Source organism: Rutilus rutilus (genome assembly GCF_951802725.1).
Source record: "Rutilus rutilus genome assembly, chromosome: 3".
NCBI lineage: Eukaryota > Metazoa > Chordata > Actinopteri > Cypriniformes > Leuciscidae > Rutilus > Rutilus rutilus.
The window spans coordinates 7,046,922-7,071,921 of NC_140211.1; the positions used below are offsets into that span (position 1 = coordinate 7,046,922).

The 25,000-nt window shown below is 39.9% G+C and overlaps 1 protein-coding gene across 2 annotated transcripts in view; it reads left to right on the top strand.

Moving 5' to 3' along the window:
- The window catches only part of pacs1 (phosphofurin acidic cluster sorting protein 1), a 54,673-nt gene that overhangs the window by 10,733 nt on the left and 18,940 nt on the right, over window positions 1–25,000 (top strand). For both annotated transcript variants that reach the window (XM_084403624.1, XM_084403625.1), the window contains exons 2-6: window positions 20,014–20,101; window positions 21,526–21,615; window positions 21,707–21,832; window positions 23,455–23,599; window positions 24,269–24,357. In XM_084403624.1, the coding sequence (XP_084259750.1) occupies window positions 20,014–20,101; window positions 21,526–21,615; window positions 21,707–21,832; window positions 23,455–23,599; window positions 24,269–24,357 (538 nt within the window). The remainder of the gene's footprint in view (window positions 1–20,013; window positions 20,102–21,525; window positions 21,616–21,706; window positions 21,833–23,454; window positions 23,600–24,268; window positions 24,358–25,000) is intronic.

The following is a 25,000-nucleotide window of genomic DNA, read 5'->3' on the forward strand; positions in this document are numbered from 1 at the left end:
CTTGACAGTTTTGTGATTTTGATTGATCGTAGAAAATGATTTATCTCTAATCTTCAAGCCATGGGCCAATCATAAGCGATTAAATAAAACTCTGCAAACTTTAACCGTAGCGCATCAGACATTAACCTCACAAACACAGTAAAGTTAATTCAGTAACAGGACTCTACAGGAGTGGCTAATGGGGCCAAAGACTGGACTAACCCCATTTGAAGTGTGTGTTGAAGTGAGCAAAAGCCGTGTGTGTGTGTGTGTGTGTGCGATGTGAACGTTGCCTGGGGGTGTTAGCATGTCTGGGGAGATGAGCTCGACTCGTGAGTGGATCGCCACCGAGGACGTGAAGGAACAGACTCGTCCTTCCCGCGAGCGAGTGGAAGATGGAGGGAGGGGTATTACGGAGGAGAGGATGGAGGGGTATTACGGAGGAGAGGATGGAGGGAGAGGTATTACGGAGGAGAGGATGGAGGGGTATTACGGAGGAGAGGATGGAGGGGAGGGAGGGGTATTACGGAGGAGAGGATGGAGGGGAGGGAGGGGTATTACGGAGGAGAGAGGATGGAGGGAGGGGTATTACGGAGGAGAGGATGGAGGGGAGGGAGGGGTATTACGGAGGAGAGAGGATGGAGGGAGGGGTATTACGGAGGAGAGGATGGAGGGAGGGGTATTACGGAGGAGAGGATGGAGGGGTATTACGGAGGAGAGGATGGAGGGAGGGGTATTACGGAGGAGAGAGGATGGAGGGAGGGGTATTATAGAGGAATGGAAAGCTTTGTCAGAACGGATCTTGCATTGGGCGAAAGACACGAGTCTATTGTACAACATCCATTAAGAGCCCAAAGAGCCAAATGTCTGTTATGCTTGTGCATGTTTGTGTTTGCCCACCTACTTTCCTGTTTAATTTTAGCCTGTTATAGTGTGTGTGTGTGTGTGTGTGTGTGTGTGTGTGTGTGTGTGTTCACTGTCCCCATTCCACTGGTTCTTTATGTTGTCTTGTTTATGCATGTATGACTGCATATTTTTATACATGTCACTGAACAATGTTATCACGTTCAGCACATCTCTCTCTGTGTGAGTGTGTGTGCGCTTGTGTGTGTGCGCGTGCATCCAGCTTCAGCATTTACCATTTAAATCCCCATTTAGAGCAAGAAGAAACTATAAAAATTTATAATTTATTGGGCAAACACTGTAAAAAGGAAAGGGATATTTTCCTGCGATTGCAGTCAGTTATAAATGAATGATCTATCCATTCTTTTTTTATTTTGAAAATACACTGTAAAAAAATCTTCTTTTAAATGTATGGTAAAAAACTGGCGGCTGTGGTTGCCAGAAATTCACAGTAAAAAAATACTGTGACAGTGGGTCTCATTTACTAAGCATGCGTACGCACAGATTTGTGTGTGAAATTTGCGTACGAATGATTATATTGAGGCTATATTGACATTGCACTATAAATAAACATTATCCTTATGAAAATATCCTATATGAAGAACACCGATATGATAAACCACAGAAAGGCGTCAGCAGTTAACAGGTTAATGCAACATTTCCTGTTTTAGGACTAGCAAAATACTGGCATCTTAGGATCTGTCACTGACCCTAAACTTGTGTAACGGTAGTGTAAAAGGGATCATACTTGTGTAACGGTAGTGTAAAAGTCATCATACTTGTGTAACGGTAGTGTAAAATCCATCAAACTTGTGTAACGGTAGTGTAAAAGTGATCATACTTGTGTAACGGTAGTGTAAAATCCATCAAACTTGTGTAACGGTAGTGTAAAAGTCATCATACTTGTGTAACGGTAGTGTAAAATCCATCAAACTTGTGTAACAGTAGTGTAAAAGTGATCATACTTGTGTAACGGTAGTGTAAAATCCATCAAACTTGTGTAACGGTAGTGTAAAAGTCATCATACTTGTGTAACGGTAGTGTAAAATCCATCAAACTTGTGTAACAGTAGTGTAAAAGTGATCATACTTGTGTAACGGTAGTGTAAAATCCATCAAACTTGTGTAACGGTAGTGTAAAAGTCATCATACTTGTGTAACGGTAGTGTAAAATCCATCAAACTTGTGTAACGGTAGTGTAAAAGTGATCATACTTGTGTAATGGTAGTGTAAAAGTGATCGTAGAGCTGCACTGGAGACTGGAAGAAACCCGAGAGCTGCTGTGTTGTGGTATGTACTGTAGCTTGTGTGTGTGTGTGTGTGTGTGTGTGTGTGTGTGTGTGTGTGTGTGTGTGTGTGTGTGTGCGTGCATGTTTTTCTCTGGCTGAGTAAAAGTATGTGATTGTGAAACTGCGAGACGGGGGAGTGTCGCACACAGAGGAAAGTGTTATTGCTCAATGAAGCTCAACACACTTCTCTACACAACAGCTGTGGTTGATCTTATTTGTGATTGTTGTTTCCTATAAAACAACACACATGGCATGTCAGGAGTAGGAGGAGTTGAGTACGAGTTACAGCCCTTTAGAAAGTGTCATGGTGTGTGTGTGTGTGTGTGTGAGAGAGAGAGACTGCATTGCAGAACTAGATTGCGGCTTTATTAAGTGGGACAGACTGAGAATGAGAGATCATGTCTGGAAAACAATGAGGAGGGAAGCGGGACATCAAGTGGATCAGAAAATCAGATCTTTGCTGGGTTTTTGTTTTTGTTTTTTTGGTTAGTTTGTTTATTAAAGATGAAGTGTGTAATTTCTGCAGCACCAAACAACCCTATCTTCCTTTAGTAGTCAAACTCCTCAGCTGTACTAGGTAGTTGCTAGGGTGTTTTCGGTGGTTGCTAAGGTGTTTTGGGTGGTTGCTAAGGTGTTTTGGGTGGTTGCTCCCTGGCCAAAGTGACAACACTCCTGCGTCCTCAAATCTCTGTGATATGCAACTTTCCTTCAGTGCAATATTTTGGGAAATCTCACTTACTCATTCACACTCACACTCACACTCACTCACTCTCACACACACACACACACACACACAAACAAACTCGCTCACTCACTCACACACACACACTCTCTCACACACACAAAAACTCACACAAACGCGCACACACACACACACAATCACTCACTCACTTTCGCGCACACACACACTCACTCACACACACACACACACACACACACACACACACACACACACACACACACACACACAAATATAGTAAAGGTAAACAAACCGATTCAATCTCTCTCTAACACACACACACACACACACTCACTCACTCATACTTACACTCACTCATTTACACACACACACACACACACACACACACAAATATATTAAAGGTAAACAAACCGCACACACACACACACACACTGTTCTCCACAGGGGTCGGTTGAAGCCTATTGTCTTCACAGCATGACGACTAAATTGTAGAATCATTTGATTGCTCCCGTGGGGCTCATAACACACACACACACACACACACACACACACACACACACACACACACACACAGAGACTAGAGTGATTCTCATCCAATCAGCCGGGTTCTGGGTGTGACCTTCCCTCGAACCCATCGCAGACTCTTCAATCAGAGCCATTTAGACACGACTGAACCGCTGATCTCAGACCTGCCCTGAGCGTCACATGATGATGATGATGATGATGATGATGTGCGTCGAGATTTCAGCCGTCATGTAAATTCTGTCCTCATAACTCTCCCTTGTGTCGTTCTAAACCCATGTGACTCTCCTTCAGTCGCACACACACACACACACACACACACACACACACACACACACACACACACACAGGAGTGAGTTGAGCTGTTGTTCAGTGTGAACTGGAACATGTTTGTGCAGATGATGATGATACTGTGGGAAACTGTCAGATCAGATCACATGACACTGAGAGATGGCACGACAGGAAGAGGAAGTGGCATAATGACTGACAGATTCATTAGACACTTAATCTTCCGTGAATCACATCCTGTTCACTGCCTGATGAAATCATCTGATGTTGAAATATTAATGACTTTATTTTAAAGACACGAATGAATGCCTGTATAATATCAGTGCAGGGCGTTCACTCCTGGTTGTTAATGGGCTTTCACAGTGTTCAGCCGTTCACTGGTTACATTACTTGTCCTCTGTTTATTTACCGTTGTGAAAATGTCCTCACATTTGTGTGAGTGTGTGTGTGTGTATACATAAAGCAACTCTCATTTCATATATTTCACAGACTGTTTCCTATTTGTAACTATTATCTATTATTTATGGTTTAGAATTTATATTCGTCCTAAAACACTCGTTTAAATCTGTTAAAACTATGATTTGAACGGACTTCTCCAAGACTAAAGGCGCGTCCCAATTCGTGTGCTTGCACACTATTCTATCCCGCTTCGTAGTATAAATAGTGCTAAACTTCATCACAATTGAAAAACAGTACTTAACCACGGAAATGTACTGTACTTTTTAATATAAAAATATTAATTACGCCTCGATCATTCATGCTAGTTCATAGTGCATTAACAATGTTAAGAGATACAACTTTAATAAAATGTAAAAATGAACAATATTTTTATTAACCTTAGGCTAGTTAAAGTTAAAAATGGACTTATTGTAGGTAAAGTGTTACCATTTCATATAAATCCATACATGGCCATCTTATCCACACAAAGGCCATAGCACTGAAATTATATATATATATTATATTAAATGGTATTGATGGCCACAATCGTGACATTAAACATTTGGGTCGGGCTTGTGTGTTTTTGTCACATTGTTTTAACCGCTTGAGGTTAGGGATGGGACGATTACCGGTTTCACTATAAACCACGATAAAATGTACTGACGGTTAGTATTATCGTTTAAAATTTAATTATCATTAAAACCGTGTTTGATTATCGCGATTTTAAAAACTCACTGTGTAAGCCAACAACAGTCGCAGGCGCAGCGCGCAATGTTGTTGTGTTTTTTTTATTCGAGAAGGAATGGCGGAAGGCAGTGACCGTGCTCGGGAGATTTTTCAGCCTTTTAAGAGGACCAAATCTGAGGTGTGGTCATATTTTGGCTTTTACAAAAGTCCTGAGTGAAACTTAATCGAGGATGGTCACTACAATAGGGGGGAAACACTTCAAATCTGCCGAGTCGTCTTGTGTGACCATCACCCACTGTTTATAGCGAACGCAAGGCAAGTTAACTTTGACCTCAATACCAAAACTATGTCTGGGCACAAAATGTTGTTTTGAGTTGAAATGTTTGATCTCACTCACTTGAAATAAACGTGAAGCTTCCGCGAAGAAATGTTCGCAGCAAGTGACTTTGAGCCAAAGACAAACGATCAAGTTCAAACAAGACTAAGAGTGAGTGACATTTAAGCGATAATAATGTATATCATTGTACAATTATTACACCGAATTTTTTTTTTTTTACCACATAATTACGGGGACGTATTGAATTGAGATTAATGTTTAAAATCTTACCTGTTTATAAATCCATTTTGTACAGCATACAAAACAATCGTCCAAAAACGGAGACGCAAGACGGCAAGTTGTATTTGAATGAAACGAGAGATCGTCCGTTGTTGTGATACATGGATGTGCGCTGTGTTATAATGCGTTGCTATTGACGACAGTCAGGAAGGAAATGCCACAGAATATAATCTTGCTTAAAAAAGTGCGTAGAGCTGCTTGTTTTATTTGTTGTTTGTTGATTTTCAAATATTAAACTGTTTTTAGTGTGAGCATCAGTTCTTTTTTAACACTTTCATCTCGTTTTAACAAAACCGTGATAATATTGATAATCACGATAATTTTGGTCACTAATCGTGATATGAAATTTTCATACCGTCCCATCCTTACTTGAGGTACTAACGTTAGCGTCCTCTCAGTCTCGACGGCGAACACACTGCTGTTCTCCACTAATGCAGCATCTACTCAACAAATTAATTACTTTATAATGATATGAAAACACGTACGGCAGTGTATTACTCTATACATACCATTAATTATCTGTCATTCTCTGTTTTACACCCGCTCCGTGCAGCGCAGTCTCACGTGCAAGGGCGTAACTTTGGGTCTACCATTGGGGGGGTTAAACTCGCGGCATATTTGTTTATTGAATAATTTTCTTGTGTAAAAGTAACATGCTAATTTACGAACATCTAGCCAGCCAACTCCAGTCAACAAAACAAATCATCAGCTAACTCAGTGTTTCTCAAACTTTTTCTGCCATTCCCCACTTCGGAGGTAGGAAAGGGTTCCGAGCCCCACCTGTCCCCAATCACCCCAACAAAATGTTAATAAACTAGGCTTTAAGTTTAACTGTTAAAATGTTTTTTATTAACATCACATTTTAAAAACTTAACATCAAATAACATCATTAAAAACTTTAAAATAGAGAAAATGAAAGTGCAATTATATTATCACTTTGCATGAAATAAGACTCAAAAGTAGATTAAAAAAATGTGTTTGCATTTAGCCTCTGATAACATCAAATTCAGAAACTGAGAAAATACAAGTATGGACTACCGTTAGTTGTGCTTCGATTCATTTTGTCACTTTGCAAACTCATGAAAAAAAAAAAAAAAAAGAACGAAAAAAAAAAAATCTCAAATTCCTAATAATGTACGTATTTTTTTAGGTATTTTAATAAGATACGTGGCGCATACAGCTCAACTAACGCGATCATTATAAAGGTGTTTGAACAACAAAACACATCCTCTTGCACAATCGGAATATCAGATATATCCTGCTATAGCTAACAAATTTGTGAAATTTTGAATAAAAAAGGAAATAAAAGCAGATCATCAGTCATTCAGCGCTATTGTGGCTGCGGTGTGACCATTAGGTGTGACAAGCAATGAATGACTGACGCGTCTCCATGGGAACCATAAAGTGATACTACGGATAACGAATAACGGTCGCCTTGAAAAACTTTTAAACTTACGTGTGTAAAGGTTAAGTAAGGCTTACATTTAAACGTGTCTTTGTTTTGTTTTGAGTGTATGGTCAATAAATAAAGGAATAAAAAAAAATGGGCACAAAACCTGTTTGTCGCGCCCCACTTGTCATGTCTCTATTCCCCACCAGTGGGCCGCGCCCGCGCCCCACACTTTGAGAAACGCTGAGCTAACTTAACAGCTAACTTAGCAGTAGGGGTACCTCCGTTTGGTCAGGATTTTTCCTCTTTTTGGCTGGTGTCGACCAACAATGAAAAATCGTTGTCTGGCTGCCTTTCAGTGTCCTTTTCATCTTTCCATCCGTTAGAATGTACCGTCAGCTTTCTCCAACCATTCATCCCAGCGACTGCGCGAAATAGTTAACAAACTTGGTAGAGAAAGCGGGTTGGGTAATACCAAGTAGTCGGTGCGGTGGGCGGGGGGAACATTACAGATTATTTAAAATATGATACTATCTTTCTTGCTGGCATTTGAAATTAATAAAGAAAACGAACAAAAGTATTCATTCGGAATATTACATATTTATTTTAATCTGAATGATGTGATGATATTGGGGGGGTTATATTAGCTGGATCTGATTTTTGAGGGGGTCATGACCCCCGTAACCCCCGTGCAAATTACGCGCATGCTCACGTGTCAAAACCAAGCGGCAACCTCCCTGTCTCTCTCTTGAAACCAACACGGAAGTGAATTCAACGGCAATTCATCAACTGGCCTCTTGAGGCTGGCTGCAGAAGTGAGTCAAATCTGTAACTCCCCATGTTAAAATACCCAACTTTACAGCAGATAAAAACACGTTTACAGCCTGGAGCAAAAAGTGGCTTTGGTCTGTACAGCTAATTTTGCCCTTCATGACAACTGTGAGGGGGGGTGAATTTTTCCATAACTCATCCGTTTACATTATATTAAGCCTTAAAGTTCTGCATAATTAAGGGTGTCCACTTTTGAGTGACAGGTGGATTCCCGCTGCTGTGGTCATTAATCATCATTAGCCGTTTGTCTGCTGTCTGTTAGCCATCATGTTACCTCAGCTAATTGTCTGACTGTAAAAATTAATAAATTCGGGAGTGACGCGCTGCCAAGATGGCGACGGTCGGCCACGCCCACTTTAGGCTTCAAAAACGGTCTTCAGAAACCTACGGGTGACGTCACGAACACTACATCCATATTTTTTTTCAGTCTATGGTCAAAACAAACTCCACGAGCGCCAGTGATGTTTTTATTGCTCCTCTAGAGGGCGCTCTCGTTCTGTATAATGACAGCAGACGCTTCTCCGCCGCTCCAGCAACGGACGCAACCCGGAAAAACTATCGGGATGGATTAGGGAAGCGCAATATATCGGCCACCGGCCACCATATCGGTATCGGCCGATATATGATCATTTTTAAAGTTATCGTTATCGGCCCGAAAAGAACATTTGGCCGATATATTAAAGCCGATAAATAATGGATTGTTTCCTCCAGCTGAGACGCTTCAGATGTGCACTGTTCACCATGATGGTTTTGAACTGCTTGAAATGATTGGAATCACTTCAAAAAAGGAAAATACAGTTCAGTGCAACATGAGCAGCACAAGTCTGTCATAAAGCCTACATACAATTATAATGAGAACATTATTATAATTGTGTGCTTTGGACATGGATTTTAATGGTGAGACTTTTATGTAATCAGGCTCTCAGAAATTATATAAAAATTTGGATTTAGATTTATCGGCCAATATATCAGTTATCGGCTTTCAAATATAACGCGTTATCGGTATCGGCCAGAATGTTAATATCGGAGACTCCCTAGTGTGGATTTTTGCAGATTACCCATTGTTCCAGCAGTCGTTATTGTTGCAGATTAATCGTCAAAGCCTCTATCGGACGCTTCATGCACTGTCGCAGTTCAGTTTCGTAGTGGAGGGGGAGGAGCTTTCAGACTGATGATGAATGACATCATTACCATATTAAGTTCACACATGACTGAGTGCATAAGTATGCAGTATTGCGTAGTGTATATAGTGCGTTATTTGTGACACAACTTCAGGATACATGCTCTGATGAAACCGAGCAGGAATGTGGAAAGAGTTTCTGTAAGTCTGCGTGAGAGATGAGTCGTGAGAAATGAGTCGTGAGTTCTGCGGGCGCAGGTGTGTTTCTGCAGGTGTGTTTCTGCAGGTGTGTTTCTGCAGGTGTGTGAGCAGCAGATCTACTGTCCGTGATTCTGAGGAGGAAATCACTGTTTGACGTCATGTGTCTCATTCAGGAATGATGGATTCAGTGATGCTGATCAACCGTTTACTGCGGCTAATGGATCTGTGTGTGTGTGTGTGTGTGTTTCTGTGTCTGTCTGTCTCTCTCTCTGTGTGTGTGTGTGTGTGCGTGTGTGTGTGTGTGTGTTTCTGTGTCTGTCTGTCTCTCTCTGTGTGTGTATGTGTGTGCGTGCCTATCTCTGTGTGCGTGTGTGTGCGCGTGTGTGTGCGCGCGTGTGTGTGTGTGTGTGTGTGTGTGTGCGTATAGAACATCAGCTCAGAGCTAAAGTGTTAATGAGAGGGAGGTGGATCAATTCGTTCTGTATTAAAAAAAACTAATTGGATCTCTCTCTCTCTCTCACACACAGACACACACACAGACACACACACACACACACACACACACCAAATAGGTTTGGCTCAATAACCAACTTTTCTCTTCATGACACCAGCTCTTAGTATTGATCCTAAATCACAAAAAAGAAAATCATGTCATTATGTTCTCAGTCCAACTTTCTTCCGCGAAACACAAAAGAAGATATTTTGAAGAACGTTTGGGTACAAATAAACAACATTGGACCCCATTGACTTTCATTTTATAGACATATACATTTTTTTCTGGATTTATTCTTTTTAGTGAATTTATTCTTCAGAGTGTGTGTGTGATTGTGTGTGAGAGTGTGTGTGTGTCGGGTTTTGCCTATGTTGTGTAGACCAGCCAAAAGTCTTAGACAACTTGAAAGCTGAAATGATAAAGGTTTGTCTGGCTGTTGGATTAAGGTGTAGGATTAGAGGATAGAAACTGTCATTTGCTCAGTATCGAAATGAAAGAAGGCAATGGAAAGTCCCAGCGTGTGTGTGTGTGTGTGTGTTTAGCATTGGCGGTGTGTTATGGTCCTGCAGTTTCTCTGTGTCTGTGCAAGTATGTGACCTGCATACTAATCACACACTCTCACTCTGTCTGTTTCTCAAACACACACACACACACACACACACACACACACACACACACACACACACACACACACACACACACACACACTTTCTCATCAGTGTAAGGGCTGATGAGGATAGAGCTTTGAAATGATTCATTCATCTGTGTATTTATATTATATCTGCATGCATAACACACACACATAATAATGCTGTCAGCTCACACTTCATTTACGAGGCTTCACCTGTTTGTTCTAGATTAACTTTATGTTTGAAAGACAAATAGAGTTGATTTGTGTCTCGGGGCGAAGTGACACACATACACACACACACACACACAGTCAGATTGGTTGTCTGTAGTCTGTCCAAGCAAGCTGATTGGTCGTTTGAACGGTGGTCATTGTGGTGAATGTAGACATCTTGCAGAGACAGTTTGCTTTTTTTTTTCATATGACATTTAAAGACCCCATGAAACCAAAATGGACAATTATTGTTTTTATGGAATATTGCAGTTTATTATAAATGATTTATCTGTACACATTATTATTATTTTTGTTAAATTCATGTGCCTCGTAATATTTTATCAGAATCACGCCCTCTCATGACGAGGGCGGGGGAACCTGTCAATCACACGAGATCCACCAATAGCAAACCACTCCCATCCAATCAAATCCCAGTGGACAAAATCAAGCCCCGCCTACATTTGTTCTTAATCGAGATGCAGTTTCACTCGGATATACGTCACAATAGGGAAGAAAATCTATTTCAACTTCCATTTCAAATTACTTTTATGGTCCTCAAGCAACATATTTTTCTGTAGAACACTTTCTTATTTTATTTCTATGAAACTGTGAATGAAGTGTGAATGAGATTCCCTCAGCAGAAGAACGTGCGTCAATCTGAGCGTGTGACTGATGGTGTCTGTCTGTGTGTGTGTGTGTGAGCAGAAGGACTGAGAACAGGAAGTGAAAGACTATCAGAAGAGGATCAAAGAGAAGCGCAGAGGGAGGAGAGTCTGTTCTGGTTTTGACAGCTCTATTTCCTCCCTGTAGTTATTTCCCAACATCATGACCAATCTGCAGGACGCCCGTGCTTTAAAGGGATGCTCCACTTTAAAATGAAAATTCTGTCATCATATACTCACCCTCATGTTGTTTCAAACCTGTATGAATTTCTTTCTTCTGCTGAACAGTTTAAAGTGGAGTATCCCTTTAAAACGGTTGCTTTCCAAGCTGTGTGATTCTCAATAGCAGCAATATGAAAGATGTTCTATAATATTTGGAGTATTTGGACTGTATGTATGTATTAAATATTTATTTATTAAATACATATAAAATATTTATTTATAATTTTTGTAGGGATGCACGATAAATCGGTCACCATATCGGTAGCGGCCGATATATGATCATTTATAATGTTATCGTTATCGGCCCGAAAAGAACATTTGGCCGATATATTAAAGCCGATAAATAATGTATAAAGACGCTTCAGATGTGCACTGATCACAATTATGGTTTTAAATGGCTTGAAATATGATAAAAAATACAGTTCAGTGCAACATGTGCAGTCTGTCATATAGACTACATACAATTATAATGAGAACATTATTATAATTGTGTGCTTGAGACATGGATTTAAATGGTGAGATTTTTGTTTTTGTAATCAGTCTCTCAAAAATTATATAAAAATGTGGATTTAGATTTATCGGCCAATATATCGGTTATCGGCTTAGAAATATAAAGGATTATCGGTTATCGGTATCAGCCAAAATGTTCATATCTGTGCATCCCTAATTTTTAAAAAATATGTATGTATTATTATTTTTTATTTTTTACATATTTATTTACAGTTTTTAAAATATAAAATAAATAAATATTTATTTATTTATTTATTTATTTTTTTAATATTATTTATCTGGTGCATACCCAATAAAGCATGATTTATGTAGTTAAAAATGATGCAAAGTAGAATTTAACTACTTATAGTTTATAAATGTATTGATTTTATAATTGTAATATGTAATATTGTCATATGTTTGACAGCATAAAGCAAATTGTTATGCAAGTGTGACGCAATCCATTGGCACATCACACGTTTTAGTGACACATGCCAATATCCACATGCCAGTTGGCCTGTGTCACTGAAACTGACATGTCTCTTTATGTTGTGGCACCTCCAGTAGTGACACCTGCAGCTGTCTGCCTGTGTGTAATGTAGACTATGTAACATATGCACAGTTCATTTGTACAACAAAAAATGGATTTTATTTATTGAATAATTCCATAAAATTATTTTTGAAATATTAAAGGTACTGAGGAAGGTCCTGCGCGACCGAAACGTTTGTTGAATTTTTAAAATGCACTGAGCACTTTTTTGCACTTGTATAAATAAAGAATTGATTGCTAGTAGCTCAGTATGTAATCCTTTTCAGATACTTAGCCTAACAAATGATTTTTAATAATTGATTTTTTTACACTTTTTGGAAGGACTTGAAATATGAAAGCCACAGATGAGAATCTTGCGCTGGCCAGTGTTACTCTCACTTATACTGACACCTACTGGCGTGCGTCCGTGCAGCATCACGCAAAAATAAAGGTTTACAGTAACGGACGCGACTGTTAATACGTTATTCATAGTGACCAGAGAATGTCTAATAAGGGGAGAACTTCCACTCTCAGTAAACTTCCGGCTTCTGAACTGGTTGCAGTTCCTCTCTGATTCCATATGAGGGCGCTCACAGGACGAGTGCAGAATGAATGGAGGTCTATGGCGCTATACCCATCAAAATCCACTTTTCTCAGGATATAATTTTTTGTCTAGTAATTTGAATGTTGTATTCGAAAGGAGATGCAAAGAAATGACACATTGCTGGGTGTTAGATTTTTTAGAGTCACTTATTTGCTTTAAAAAGTCTTTTAAAGTGTCAATGACGTCATACACATCGTACGACCAGAGATACTGCTTTATGGCAATCCTTCAGTCACGTTGGTGCTTTCGCACTCTGCACTTTCTTTTCTCTCGAGACATCGACAACACAGCTGACACAGGTAAACACACGTGCTAGAAGAGTTTTTGTTTTGTTTGTTTCTGGTCCCGCTTCGGATGCCACGATGCCATCAAGCGGTATCTCTGGTCGTAATCAGTCCTTCACTGACCAATCAGCGTTCATTAGCAGAATGCTAGCGTGTTATGGGCAACAACAACTCAACCTGTAAGAAATCGAAAGGACATAAGTACTCGGTCATTCAACTTTCGACCTATAACCCATGATGAACTTGCAAAGCCTACAATCAAATCTGAGATTTCTCAACGGCAATCGGGTGAAAGAGACGAATTTAGCCGTCTAGCCCCATAGACTCCCATTCATTCTGCACTCATGGGCGATCGCCCCCAGTGGAGCTCTGGTGGAACTACAACCACAATTCGGTACAATAGGACTTAATAGGGAGTGGGCAGGCTCTCCGTAGACGGGCTCTGTAGTGACTTATTTCCTGTCTTTCCTAGAATGGGCAGTTTGTGACTTTACGAGATAAACAACATAAAGTAGCACTGGTATTACAACATTCAGTGGCACATATCAATCAAATACAGACGTGACACACATAACACGTTTGAAAAAAAATATTACTGACTTTAATGTGTTTAATTGATATTTAAAAATATCACAAAATGATGCTATTTATTTAGGAGTTTGTGTCACAATTAGCCTAAGACAGTATATGTGCTCGATATAGGTGCAGTCAATGCTGGAGGTGTCACAACAAACGGTGATATGTGTCGCGATAATGTCAGTGACACATGCAACTATCCACCGGCACATGCCAGTGAAGACCGGATGTGCCACCGGATGTGCCAATACCCATAGTGACGTGTGTCATTGGCTTCTGTGCGTCAGATGCCATGTCACTTAATGTTAATACTGCTACTGGAGATGGGGATCGATCCGGGTGTTGTGTGTGCCGGGTGTTTCCACAATAACGTTTGAATTTTCCCAGGGTGCCGTTTGATGTCGACGCTCCTCATCCTGGCGTGTTTAGAGGGTTTCGGCACAGTTGCGTCGGGAAGCGTTCGTGGAAACGAGAGCTGATGGCAGATATTTCCCAGAGTTCAGGATGTGAGTGGGAGTGTGTGTGCGGCCGGTCGAGGGTTAAACGCTGCGCTGGAGGCGTGTGTGTGTGTGTATGAGCTGTTGATGATGTGTTTTGGATGAAAGGCACGGCTGATTCCGGCTCTCCGAGGGAAAAGAGCTGTTTGGATCAGCCAGAACTTCCCAAAGCTTCAGACATCTGCGTCTGGCTGATTCATGGATTGGGCTTCGTCCAGCTCCGCCTCAGTGTGTTTGCTTTGAGTGTGTTTAATTGTGTCTGAATGGAGCCAGAGAAACACGAGCATCTATTACTTTAGTGCGCTGTAATGTGAAAGCACACACACTGGCACTGGAACAGCTCCTGATCCGCAGAACTGTGTGTTTGTGCATCATCTAGTCCGCTGGTTATCTGAGTGTCTGGGTGATTACTCTGTGTCAAAGAAGCCTGTGTAATTACACTGATTTCAGGTCACGTCCATTACACAAACTAATCATTATTACTGTTAGATTGTTAGCAAACACACTGAAGAGAGAACGGAATGATAAAACCCTGTCTGAGATATATATATATATATATATATATATATATATATATATATATATATATATATGTATGTATGTGTCCCTGGATCACAAAACCAGTCACAAGTCGCACGGGTATATTTGTGGCAATAGCCAACAATACATTATATGGGTCAAAATTATCGATTTTTCTTTTATGCCAAAAATCATTAGGATATCAAGTAAAGATCATGTTCCATGAAGATATTTAGTACATTTTCTTCCATAAATATATAAAACAATTATTGTTGTGAGTGAATGCAGAACAATAAAGGCAATTTTCTCAATGTTTCGTTTTTTTGCACCCTCAGATTCCAGATTTCCAAATAGTTGCATTTCGTCCAAAATTTGTCCTATCCTAACAAACCATACATCAATGGAGAGCATATTTATTCAGCTTTCAGATTATGTATACATCTCAATTTCATAAATTGACCCTTGTGACTGGTTTTGTGGTCCAGGGTCACATATATGTATATATATGGACTATATACAAGCATAATACAGCAAAATAAAGGGAATAAAGTGAGTCTCGATGGGATGAGGAAAGGAAAGTGTGTGTGTGTGTGTGTGTGTGTGTGTGTGTGTGTGTTGAAGGAAGACAGGTACCCGAGAGACGCTGGGAATGAAAACATGGACAGATGTGAGGCAACAAAGAGCCAATCACCTTCCAGGATCAGTGTTTGTGCTGAAGGTCATGGAAAATCAGTCATGTAATGAGAGGCGCTGTGTGTGTGTGTGTGTGTGTGTGTGTGTGTGTGTGTGTGTGTGTGTGTGTGTGTGTGTGTGTGTGTGTGTGTGTGTGTGTGTGTACATTATAAAGTGTCCTCTTTGACAAGGTCAGATGTGCATACAAGAGTGTGTCTGTGTGTGAGAAGAATATGTTAAGGAGCTTCATTAGATCTTATTTATAGACAGACGAACATTAGAATCACATTCAGTGAGTGTCTTTATCTATCTATCCATGTAACTGTCTGTCTGACTGACTATTTATTACTGATTTATTGATTATGGAATTATTTATTTACTTTTTACTGACTTATTTATTACTCCATTATTTATTTATGCTTTTATGCTCCTCCTAAAACCGTAGTCCAGGCTTTTGGACAGCTGCGCAGCTCCAGTTTTGTATTATCATTGAAGTATTTTTGTGAGCCTGTAAACAAAAACTACAAGCTTCACCTCATTTGTTCCTCTGAAGCCTCTGGTGAGCTTTCAGCTGTCGACCGCTGTTCTGTTCCTTTAATATCTCGTGACAGCGAGTAAAAGCGTCCCACAGTCCTGTAAAGCTCTGTCTTCATAGATCTGAGGACCGACCCAGACAGCGGCCGGTCAGATCTCCTCTCCACACCTGTGTGTGAAACTGTTCCCAAACTAATCAAAGCCACACACACAGTCGGAGAAGAGGCGCTCGCATCGCACGGGCAGCTGTGTGTGATTGATGACGTGTGTTTTCTGTAACTGAAGGGTCACTGTAGAGTTACGGGCCGAGGCTTTGACCTGTGTGTGTGTGTGTGTGTGAGACAGCTGACGCTTCAGTGACGAGACGAGACGACGCACACACTAACAGAACATTCACACACTAGCGCTTGAAAGTTTGAGGTCAGCAAGATTTTTTTGTAAGAAATGAATACTTTTATTCAGCAGGGAGGCATTAAACGTGTCAAAGACATTCATAATGTTACAAAAGATTTCAATTTCAAATAACTGTTTTTTATGTTCATCTCAGAGTACAAAGAAAAATGTGTCCTTTTCCCACAACAAATCTGAAGCAGCACAACTGTTTTTTTTTTTAAACATTGATAATAATCAGAAATGTTTCTTGAGCAGAAAATCATCATTTTATTATGATTTTTGAAGGATCATGTGACATTGAAGATGATGCTGAAAATCCAGCTTTGATCACAGGAATAAATTACATTTTACTAGATATTCACATAGAAAACAGTTATTTTAAATTGTAAAAATATTTCACAATATAACTGTATTTTTGATCAAATTAATGCAGTACATACATTTATTTATGTTTTACTGACTTATTTATACATATTTTTATTAAATTTTTTATTTTTAAATCACATCAGTAATACAACGCCCACTCGCTATTGCACGCGAGTAAGTGTTCTGAAAACATTATCCATATAAAACCGTCATTTACCGATAAAACATTATGAAATCATTTACCTGCGGTTTATGATGCTCTGCTGTCAGATTCAGTACAGTCGCTGATTCATCTTTCGTCAAAAGTTTCTTTGCGAACTCTCCATTACACTGTGCCTCGTGTACAAAACAAAATGCTCCGGACAAACATTTAGTCGTGATGTATAACTATTGGTCGATGTCTTGCTCTGGAGGCGGGCATATGCAAATGTATTTGCCCATGTGACGTCACAGGTCACCCAATATCAAAACAAGCTGTTTTTGGAGCTTGATTAACTAAATGCTTTGTTTATTACGAGGACAACGTTTTTAGCTATGAAACTTGCAGGATGTTTTAATGGTATAAACACTTCTTATATGCCAAAATATCAAGCAGGTTTGATTTCTCATGACCCCTTTAAATCTAAAAAATGGCAATATATGTGTTAGGAATGTTTTTGTTTAAGGTCATGGTCTAATTATAGTGTTTATCTTCATTTAAGAGGTGCATTAGAAGTGTGAAACTGTAATCTAGATGAGTTTGAGAGAAGATCAGCTGTGTTTATATGTTTATTGGATTTTTAATAAACGTATGGTAGCAGTAGCCGTCCATCGAGACTTTATGAACCCGTTCAGCTGTTATCTTCAGCTTTATTACTGTAATAACCTGATTTATGGAAGATAAACTCGTGTGGCGCCACACACACACACACTAAAGCGGTTAGGTTAATTTATTATTAATCAAAGAAACGAGCTCGAATGTTCAGTGTGGTTCATGTGTGTGAGGTTTAGGTGTGTTGTGCTGAAACACACGTCCACCTGCTGCATGTTTCATGTTGAGTGTCTTTATTTAGCGTATTTAATGTGTGTTTATTGAGTGTATTTAATGTGGAGCTTGCAGCTAAGAGTTTGTCTCGTTGATCGTTGTTTCGGAAACGGACGTGTCTTCAATTCCCCGCTGATGTCGGTGTTTAATATTAATTTAGTTTGCTGTGCTCGTGTTCCTGCTCAGGCACGGCATACTACAAGCCCTGTTCGCTTTCTGTGCGTGTGTAACATTCATTCAGCTGCAGCGTTTCTGTCCAAGCGTTCAAAGATCCTGATGAGACACGAGCTTCAGTTTCTAGTCGTCCGTGACTCTTGAACTCGTGACGTCGAATGAAGGCTGTGGTTCAACCCTCATCAACACTGAGGTTTTCTCAGTTGCAGTGTTGTTGTTGTTGTTGTTGTTGTTGTTTTCGGGGGGTTTTTTTTGCAACGTAGCCTACATTTCACAATGAATAATTGTGACTTTGCTGTTAAGCACTAATGTCACAATATTTCGCTTCCGTTGCACAGTGACCGGAGGCTGGTGAATGTTAGACCCGAGTGTGTGCTGAAGTCAGTGTTTAGGAGTGACTGACTTAAAGGGGTGGTATAATGCCCTTTTCACAAGATGTAAAATATGTCTTTGATGTCCCCAGAGTGTGTGTGTGTGAAGTTTTAGCTCAAAATACCCCACAGATATTTTTACATAGCATGTTAAAATTTTCACTTTTTGAGGGTGAGCAAAAACGCACCGGTTTGTGTCTGTCCCTTTAAATGCAAATGAGCTGCTGCTCCCGGCGCAGAGGGCGGAGCTTCAAGAGCTCGTGTCCTTTTACCTCACACACACATGCACTGAAAATTTAAAAAAAAAATAGCCTTTTTTATGTTCAAACCGGAGTCAGACAATGATGGAGAGACTCAAGAAGAAGTGACAACAAGTAGAGGCTGAACAGGACATTTCTGAATGGTTAGTTCATGAATTTATGTATCTTATGAGTAGTTCTAGTCATTGATTAGCATATTCTGTCATGATAATCTATAAATCGCGTTCACGGGGGCGGGGTTTATGTACATTTTAGGAGGAATGAGGAATGTATAGTCCTGTCGTGTACTCGCAATTGCGAGTTTATATCTCACAACAATTCTGAGAAAAGATGTCAGAGTTGTGAGATATAAACTCGTAATTGCGAGGAAAAAAAAGTCAGAAGTTTATTTCTTGCTATTCTGACTTTATAACATGCAATTCCAAAAAATAAAATCAGAATTGTGAGATGTGAACTCGCAATTGTGAGAAATTGCAATTATCTTTTTAAATGTTTTATTCTGTGGCGGAAACGAGCTTCCATACAGAATAAAGGGGCGGGGCCTGGTTGAGTTAGTCAGTAGTGTGTTGAAACTGTAAGGGGCGGGACATTTCCCAAACACACTCTAAGCGCTTGACCAATCACAACACACTGCTCCAGCCGACCAATCAGAGCACAGTGTGCTTTTCCGAAGGAGGAGCTTCATAGAGACAGGAACTAAACACCGTTACTGACAGACTGGGAAGAGAGGCGCTGAAACAGTGGAGAATATGCGGAAAATAATGTGTTTTGAACATTCAAGCATGAAAAACTACTCTAATAAAGCTCAGAAACAACATGAAGATTTTGTAAAAGGGCATAACAGTGCTCTTTTAAATGAAGCGTTTGATCAAAAATGGCATTCAAGAAGCTACAGATTCAAGTAGCTGTATTAGCATGGTAAACATTAAACATACATGTTTTATCTTAATAAACCACCTCGATTCATTTCTTTTATCATCTTCACTCTGCTGAAATTGTCTGTCTTTCCTCTGAGGATGGTGTCTACTCTGTTTTTGTTTATTTTTATTTCTACACTTCCATTTTGCACTGAGAGACTGAGGGTGTGTGTAGATGGAAGAATTTAAACGAACGCCTTTGATGATTGATATAAAAGTAAATGGTGTATTGAATGCTGACGTGTGAAAATGCACGTCGCCCACCTGAGGTTGTGTGTGTGTGTGTCTGATGATTGTCGTCGGGTCAATATCGGTTTTAGGTTGTTATTGATCTGTATGGCAGCAGCTCTTGTCGGAAGAGCCTCTATTTCAGGAGTCACTGTAAATGATTCCCTTCGCTAACCTTCCCTGACCCTCCGAAACAAGACGAGAATAACACACGTGCTCATATCTGTCACAGTAAAGCTGTGCTCCACCACACGACACAACTAGATCAGTCCCACTGTAATTGATCGATACTGATTCACTTTCTCACAGTCTCTGTTGTACGTTTGCCGCCGTTTCATTTGCCACCCAATATTGTGATACGTTATTGAATTGTGGAGTGACTTGTGTGTCCGCAGGCTCTTCAATCTGACTCTGAAGAAGCTGGTCATGCTGAAGGAGCTGGATAAAGATCTGACGTCTGTGGTCATCGCTGTCAAACTCCAGGTGCTTTACTCGATCTGCTCAAATTCAACATCGCACTTAAACTTGACCCTGTTTACTTACACACTTGTCATGTTTGGTTGGATTAAACCTAACCCTGGTGTGATTGCTCTGCTAGTGCGGTTCATTTGAACAAGTGTGAACGCTGCTGTCTGAACCAAACGAAAAGAGGAGTCTCGATCCGCTTCCAAACTGAAACATGAACACAACACGGACCAAAGACATCTAAACAAACCAAAAACAGGATGTGATGTCACAAGATGCGACCATAAATGGACAGAACGCTCGAGCACACCTGTTTATTCTCGTAATAGTCGTTTTTCACAGTTCGGTACAGGCATCAGAACCGCGTCTCCTCACAGCAGATCTTCATTTTAAAAGCTCTTCGTGAGTTCTCAGCTGGTCAAAACACCATCATATGTAGCTACGCACATACAACGAGCACTTTTAGCCCAGAACACAACGTTGTTTTGGATGTTTGGAAGTTCTGTTGCAAAATATACATAATAAAAGCCGACCAATCAGGTGGTGAAAATAAATATCCCTGTGCCTTTAGGTTCGGTGTTAAAATGCCCATGTGAATGTTAAGCGGATCAGGACTAAATGTATATATACCCTAAAACTCACTTTCCTGGCCTGGTTGTGAACGATTCCTCAGTGCACATCATCTGAAACGACCGCAAATAATATTAGCCAACCATAACACAGCCCACTTTTTATGATCCAATCAAATCCTGATTGGTGAACTCAAGCCCCGCCCACATTCTCACCCACTGCACGTTCTGTTTCTCTCAAAATTACTTCACATTACTGAAGTAAAAAATGCTGCATTATGGGTTTTTTTTTTTTATTCTCTGTCACTTTTATCGAGTACCTTTTACACTACCGTTCAAACGTTTAGGGTCAGTAAAATATACATATTTTTTTAAAGAAATTAATGCTTTTAATCAGCAAAGGTGCATTAAATGAATCAAAAGCGACAGTAAAGACATTTATAATGTTTAATCTGATCTGAACTTTCTGTTCATCAAAGAATCCTGAAATGTACACAAACATATTAAACTGTTTTCATCATTGATAATAATCAGAAATGTTTCTTGAGCAGCAAATCCTCATATTAGAATGATTTCTGAAGGATCATGTGACACTGAAGACTGGAGTAATGATGCTGAAAATCCAGCTTTGATCACAGGAATAAATTACATTTTACAACATATTCACATAGAAAACAGCTATTTTAAATGGTAATAATATTTCACAATTTTACTGCTTTTACTGTATTTTTTCTTTTGAACAATAGCGTAAATACCCAACAGAGGTTTTATTTCTGAAAGGTTTGCGTTTTCTGCTCTCTCATTTCGATCTTAAAGACCCAACGCTCCCCTCCGTCTAATGATGTTCACCATCTGTCCTGTCTTCTCCCTCAGGGCTCAAAGCGAATCCTTCGTTCCAATGAAATCCTGTTGCCATCGAGCGGCCAGACGGAAACAGACCTGCAGCTCACCTTCTCCTTACAGGTGTGTGTGTGTGTGTGTGTGTGTGAACACAAGATCTCTCTAACAGAATCATGTCCAGAAGGCCTAAATCAAACACTCTTCCTCTCCTCAGTATCCTCACTTCCTGAAGCGAGACGCCAACAAGCTTCAGATCATGTTGCAGAGGAGGAAGAGGTACAAGAACCGAACCATCCTGGGCTACAAGACGCTGGCGCTCGGCCTCATCAACATGGCGGAGGTTAGTGCTGGGCGGTATACCGGTTCATACCGAATACCGGTGTTTATTTTTGTTATGATATACATTTTTTATATAACGCAATACCGGTGTATGTCGCTTAAACAATGCGGGGAATGCACTGTTTAAGAGGGTCTTTTCACTGTTGCACTGTGGTGATACACAGCTGTGTGTGTTACTTAGCATGACGGTGAAGATGGATAGGTTCAACTATAATTGATAGCTGTCAAATGATATTATAGTGTTTCCCATACATTGGTTCAGCATATCAACACTGCCCGCCACAAATAGATTTTCCAAAAGGCTTTGACATTGTTGAATAAACATGAGCACTGCACGTTTCAAAGTCAAAACGCGGCGCAGGTGTTTTATATGAATGTATCTTTTGAAGGGAACTGACTGTCTTTAGAAAAGTTTCGATGTTATTTTCATTTATTACATGGCTTGGTTGAATTCTAATGTAGAATGCGGTGTGTTATTTCTTGATAACAGACCGCTGCTAAGTATAACACACCGTTGCCATGAAAAACAGAGCGTTGCTATGGACGCAGGATTCTAACCGTAGAGACGGAACGGACTATTTTCTTTAGCGGAAGCAATACAATCATTTTTAAATCAATAAACTCCTTTTTAAATCAATATTTTGTGTAAAATTATTGATTTATTTGGTAGGTAGCCATGTAATAAGCGGGATAATGTAGAGCGAGGCGGTTGTTATAGATGATCAGTCTGTCGGGGTTGTATTCGCTATAACAACCGCCTCGCTCTACATTATCCCTTACATATCAACACTGGCCGCCACAAATAGATTTTCCGTTTCAAAATCAAAACGCGGTGCAGGTGTTTTTATATGAATGTATCTTTGAAGGGAAGTCTGACTGTCTTCGATATTTTCATTTAATCTTTCTTTCCTGATGAAGCAGTGTTTATGAGCGCTGCGCTGCTTTGTGTTCAGCCGTTACCGGGGAAACTGCTTTGTGTACATACGTTACCAGGGAAACTGTTTTGTCTTCAGCCGTTACAGGGGAAAACGATCGGGGAAACCGCTTTGTGTTCAGCCGTTACCGGGGAAAGCGCTTTGTGTTCAGCTGTTACCGGGGGAAACCGCTTTGTGTTTAGCCGTTACCGGGGAAACCGCTTTGTGTTTAGCCGTTACCGGGAAACTGCTTTGTGTTCAGCCGTTACCGGGGAAACCGCTTTGTGTACATACATTACCAGGGAAACTGTTTTGTCTTCAGCCGTTACCGGGGAAAACGATCGGGGAAACCGCTTTGTGTTCAGCCGTTACCGGGGAAAACGCTTTGTGTACATGCGTTACCGGGGAAACAGCTGTTTCTGCCACTCCTAAAGCGCCTCCTGCTGGCAGCTCTTTGTAAACAGCCTTGCAAACCTGTATTAATACTAGGGTGGATTTTTGATAAAGTCAATCTACTGCAGTATTTCCTCTCTCAATCAGTAGAAAATGTGGTTAACACCCAATCATGCTTGAAAAAAAAATACCGTCATATACCGTGAAACCGGTACAATTTTGAAAAATACCGTGATATGAATGTTTTTCTATAAGCACTAGCTGAGGTGAAGCTGTGACTCTGTGTTTGCTCATGGATGTCTTTGGTTGTGGTCAGGTGATGCAGCACCCCACGGAGGGCGCTCAGGTTCTGGGTTTGCACAGTCAGCTGAAGGAGGTGTCCGTCCCGGTGGCCGAGATCAGAGTTTACTCTCTGTCCAGTCAGCCCATCGACCACGAGGGACCCAAAGCCAAGATGAACGGTGAGAGACCAGTTCACTTGGTTGGTGTAGCGATTGACCAATCACAGGGTTCCTACGAGGTGTAGCGATTGACCAATCACAGGGTTTCTATGAGGTGTAGCGATTGACCAATCACAGGGTTCCTACGAGGTGCCTAAAGTGCTTGAAGTCCTTGAAAACCCTTGAAAACAGACATATTTATGAAGAAGTACAACCCCATTTCCAGAAAAGTTTTTTTTTTTTTTTTACGCAATAAAATAAAAAATCTGTGATTTTGTTATTTCTCTTGAACCTTTATTTAACTTACAAATGTACAAAGAAAATATTCGCACAAGGTGCGTGAAGTGCTTGAATTTGACTTTTTTTATGTGCCCTTTAAAGGTGCAGATATTACAATATGCAGATTTATTTATATAGCCTATATCAAAGCTGATTGAACATCGATGAGAATATTGCTTCAGAATAAATTATATTTACAACACACACACACACACACACACAAAATTCCGGACAAGCAACTTTTTTACTCAGACAAGTGAATGACAGATTTACTTGCACATGAAAAGGTAAAATGTCGAGCCCTGGACTGTACATCTCATTTATGACATCTCATTCATTTAGTACATCTCTCTCTCTCTCTCTCTCTCTCTCTCTCACACACACTCCTCTCTCTTGTTTTCTTGCGCTCAGATCGTTCTCCTGATATTGATAACTACTCCGAGGAAGAGGAGGAGAGTTACTCGTCTGAGCAGGAGGGCAGCGACGATCCCGTACATCATGTAGGTCAACTCTGTGTGTGTGTGTGTGTGTGTGTGTGTGTTTGATCAAGTAACACAATTTTTTGATAAACATAAATTAATTTAAAATAAAAAATTTAAATAATCTAGAAGATTATAATATTTTTTAAAAACGAATTGTTTTAAATAAATGTCTTTTACATTTGAATACATTTATAAATTTTTGATAAATTAATAAAAAATGAATATTTTTAATAAGATAACTGTAATAAAGTATTTATTATAAATTATTTTTAAATTCATATTTTTAAATAAAATGTCCGTGTGTGTGACACATTTATTTATTTATTTATTTATTTATTACTAATAATGCTCCTTTATTCCCTAATATGTTGAATACATTTTTGTGTTTTGACATATTTCTGTAGACTAATAATAAAAATAAAAATAAACAATCAGAACAGTCACATAATTTTCAGATAGCTTTATAAAAATAAATATTTGCATCAAAAGCATTCTGGAAAGAGTGTGTGTGTGTGTGTGCGCGTGCCCGAGTGAATATATAGGTGTGTGTATATATATATATATATATATATATATGTGTGTGTGTGTGTGTGTGTGTGTGTGTGTGTGTGTGTGTGTGTGTGTGTGTGTGTGTGTTTAATGGATTGTGTGTGTGGATTCA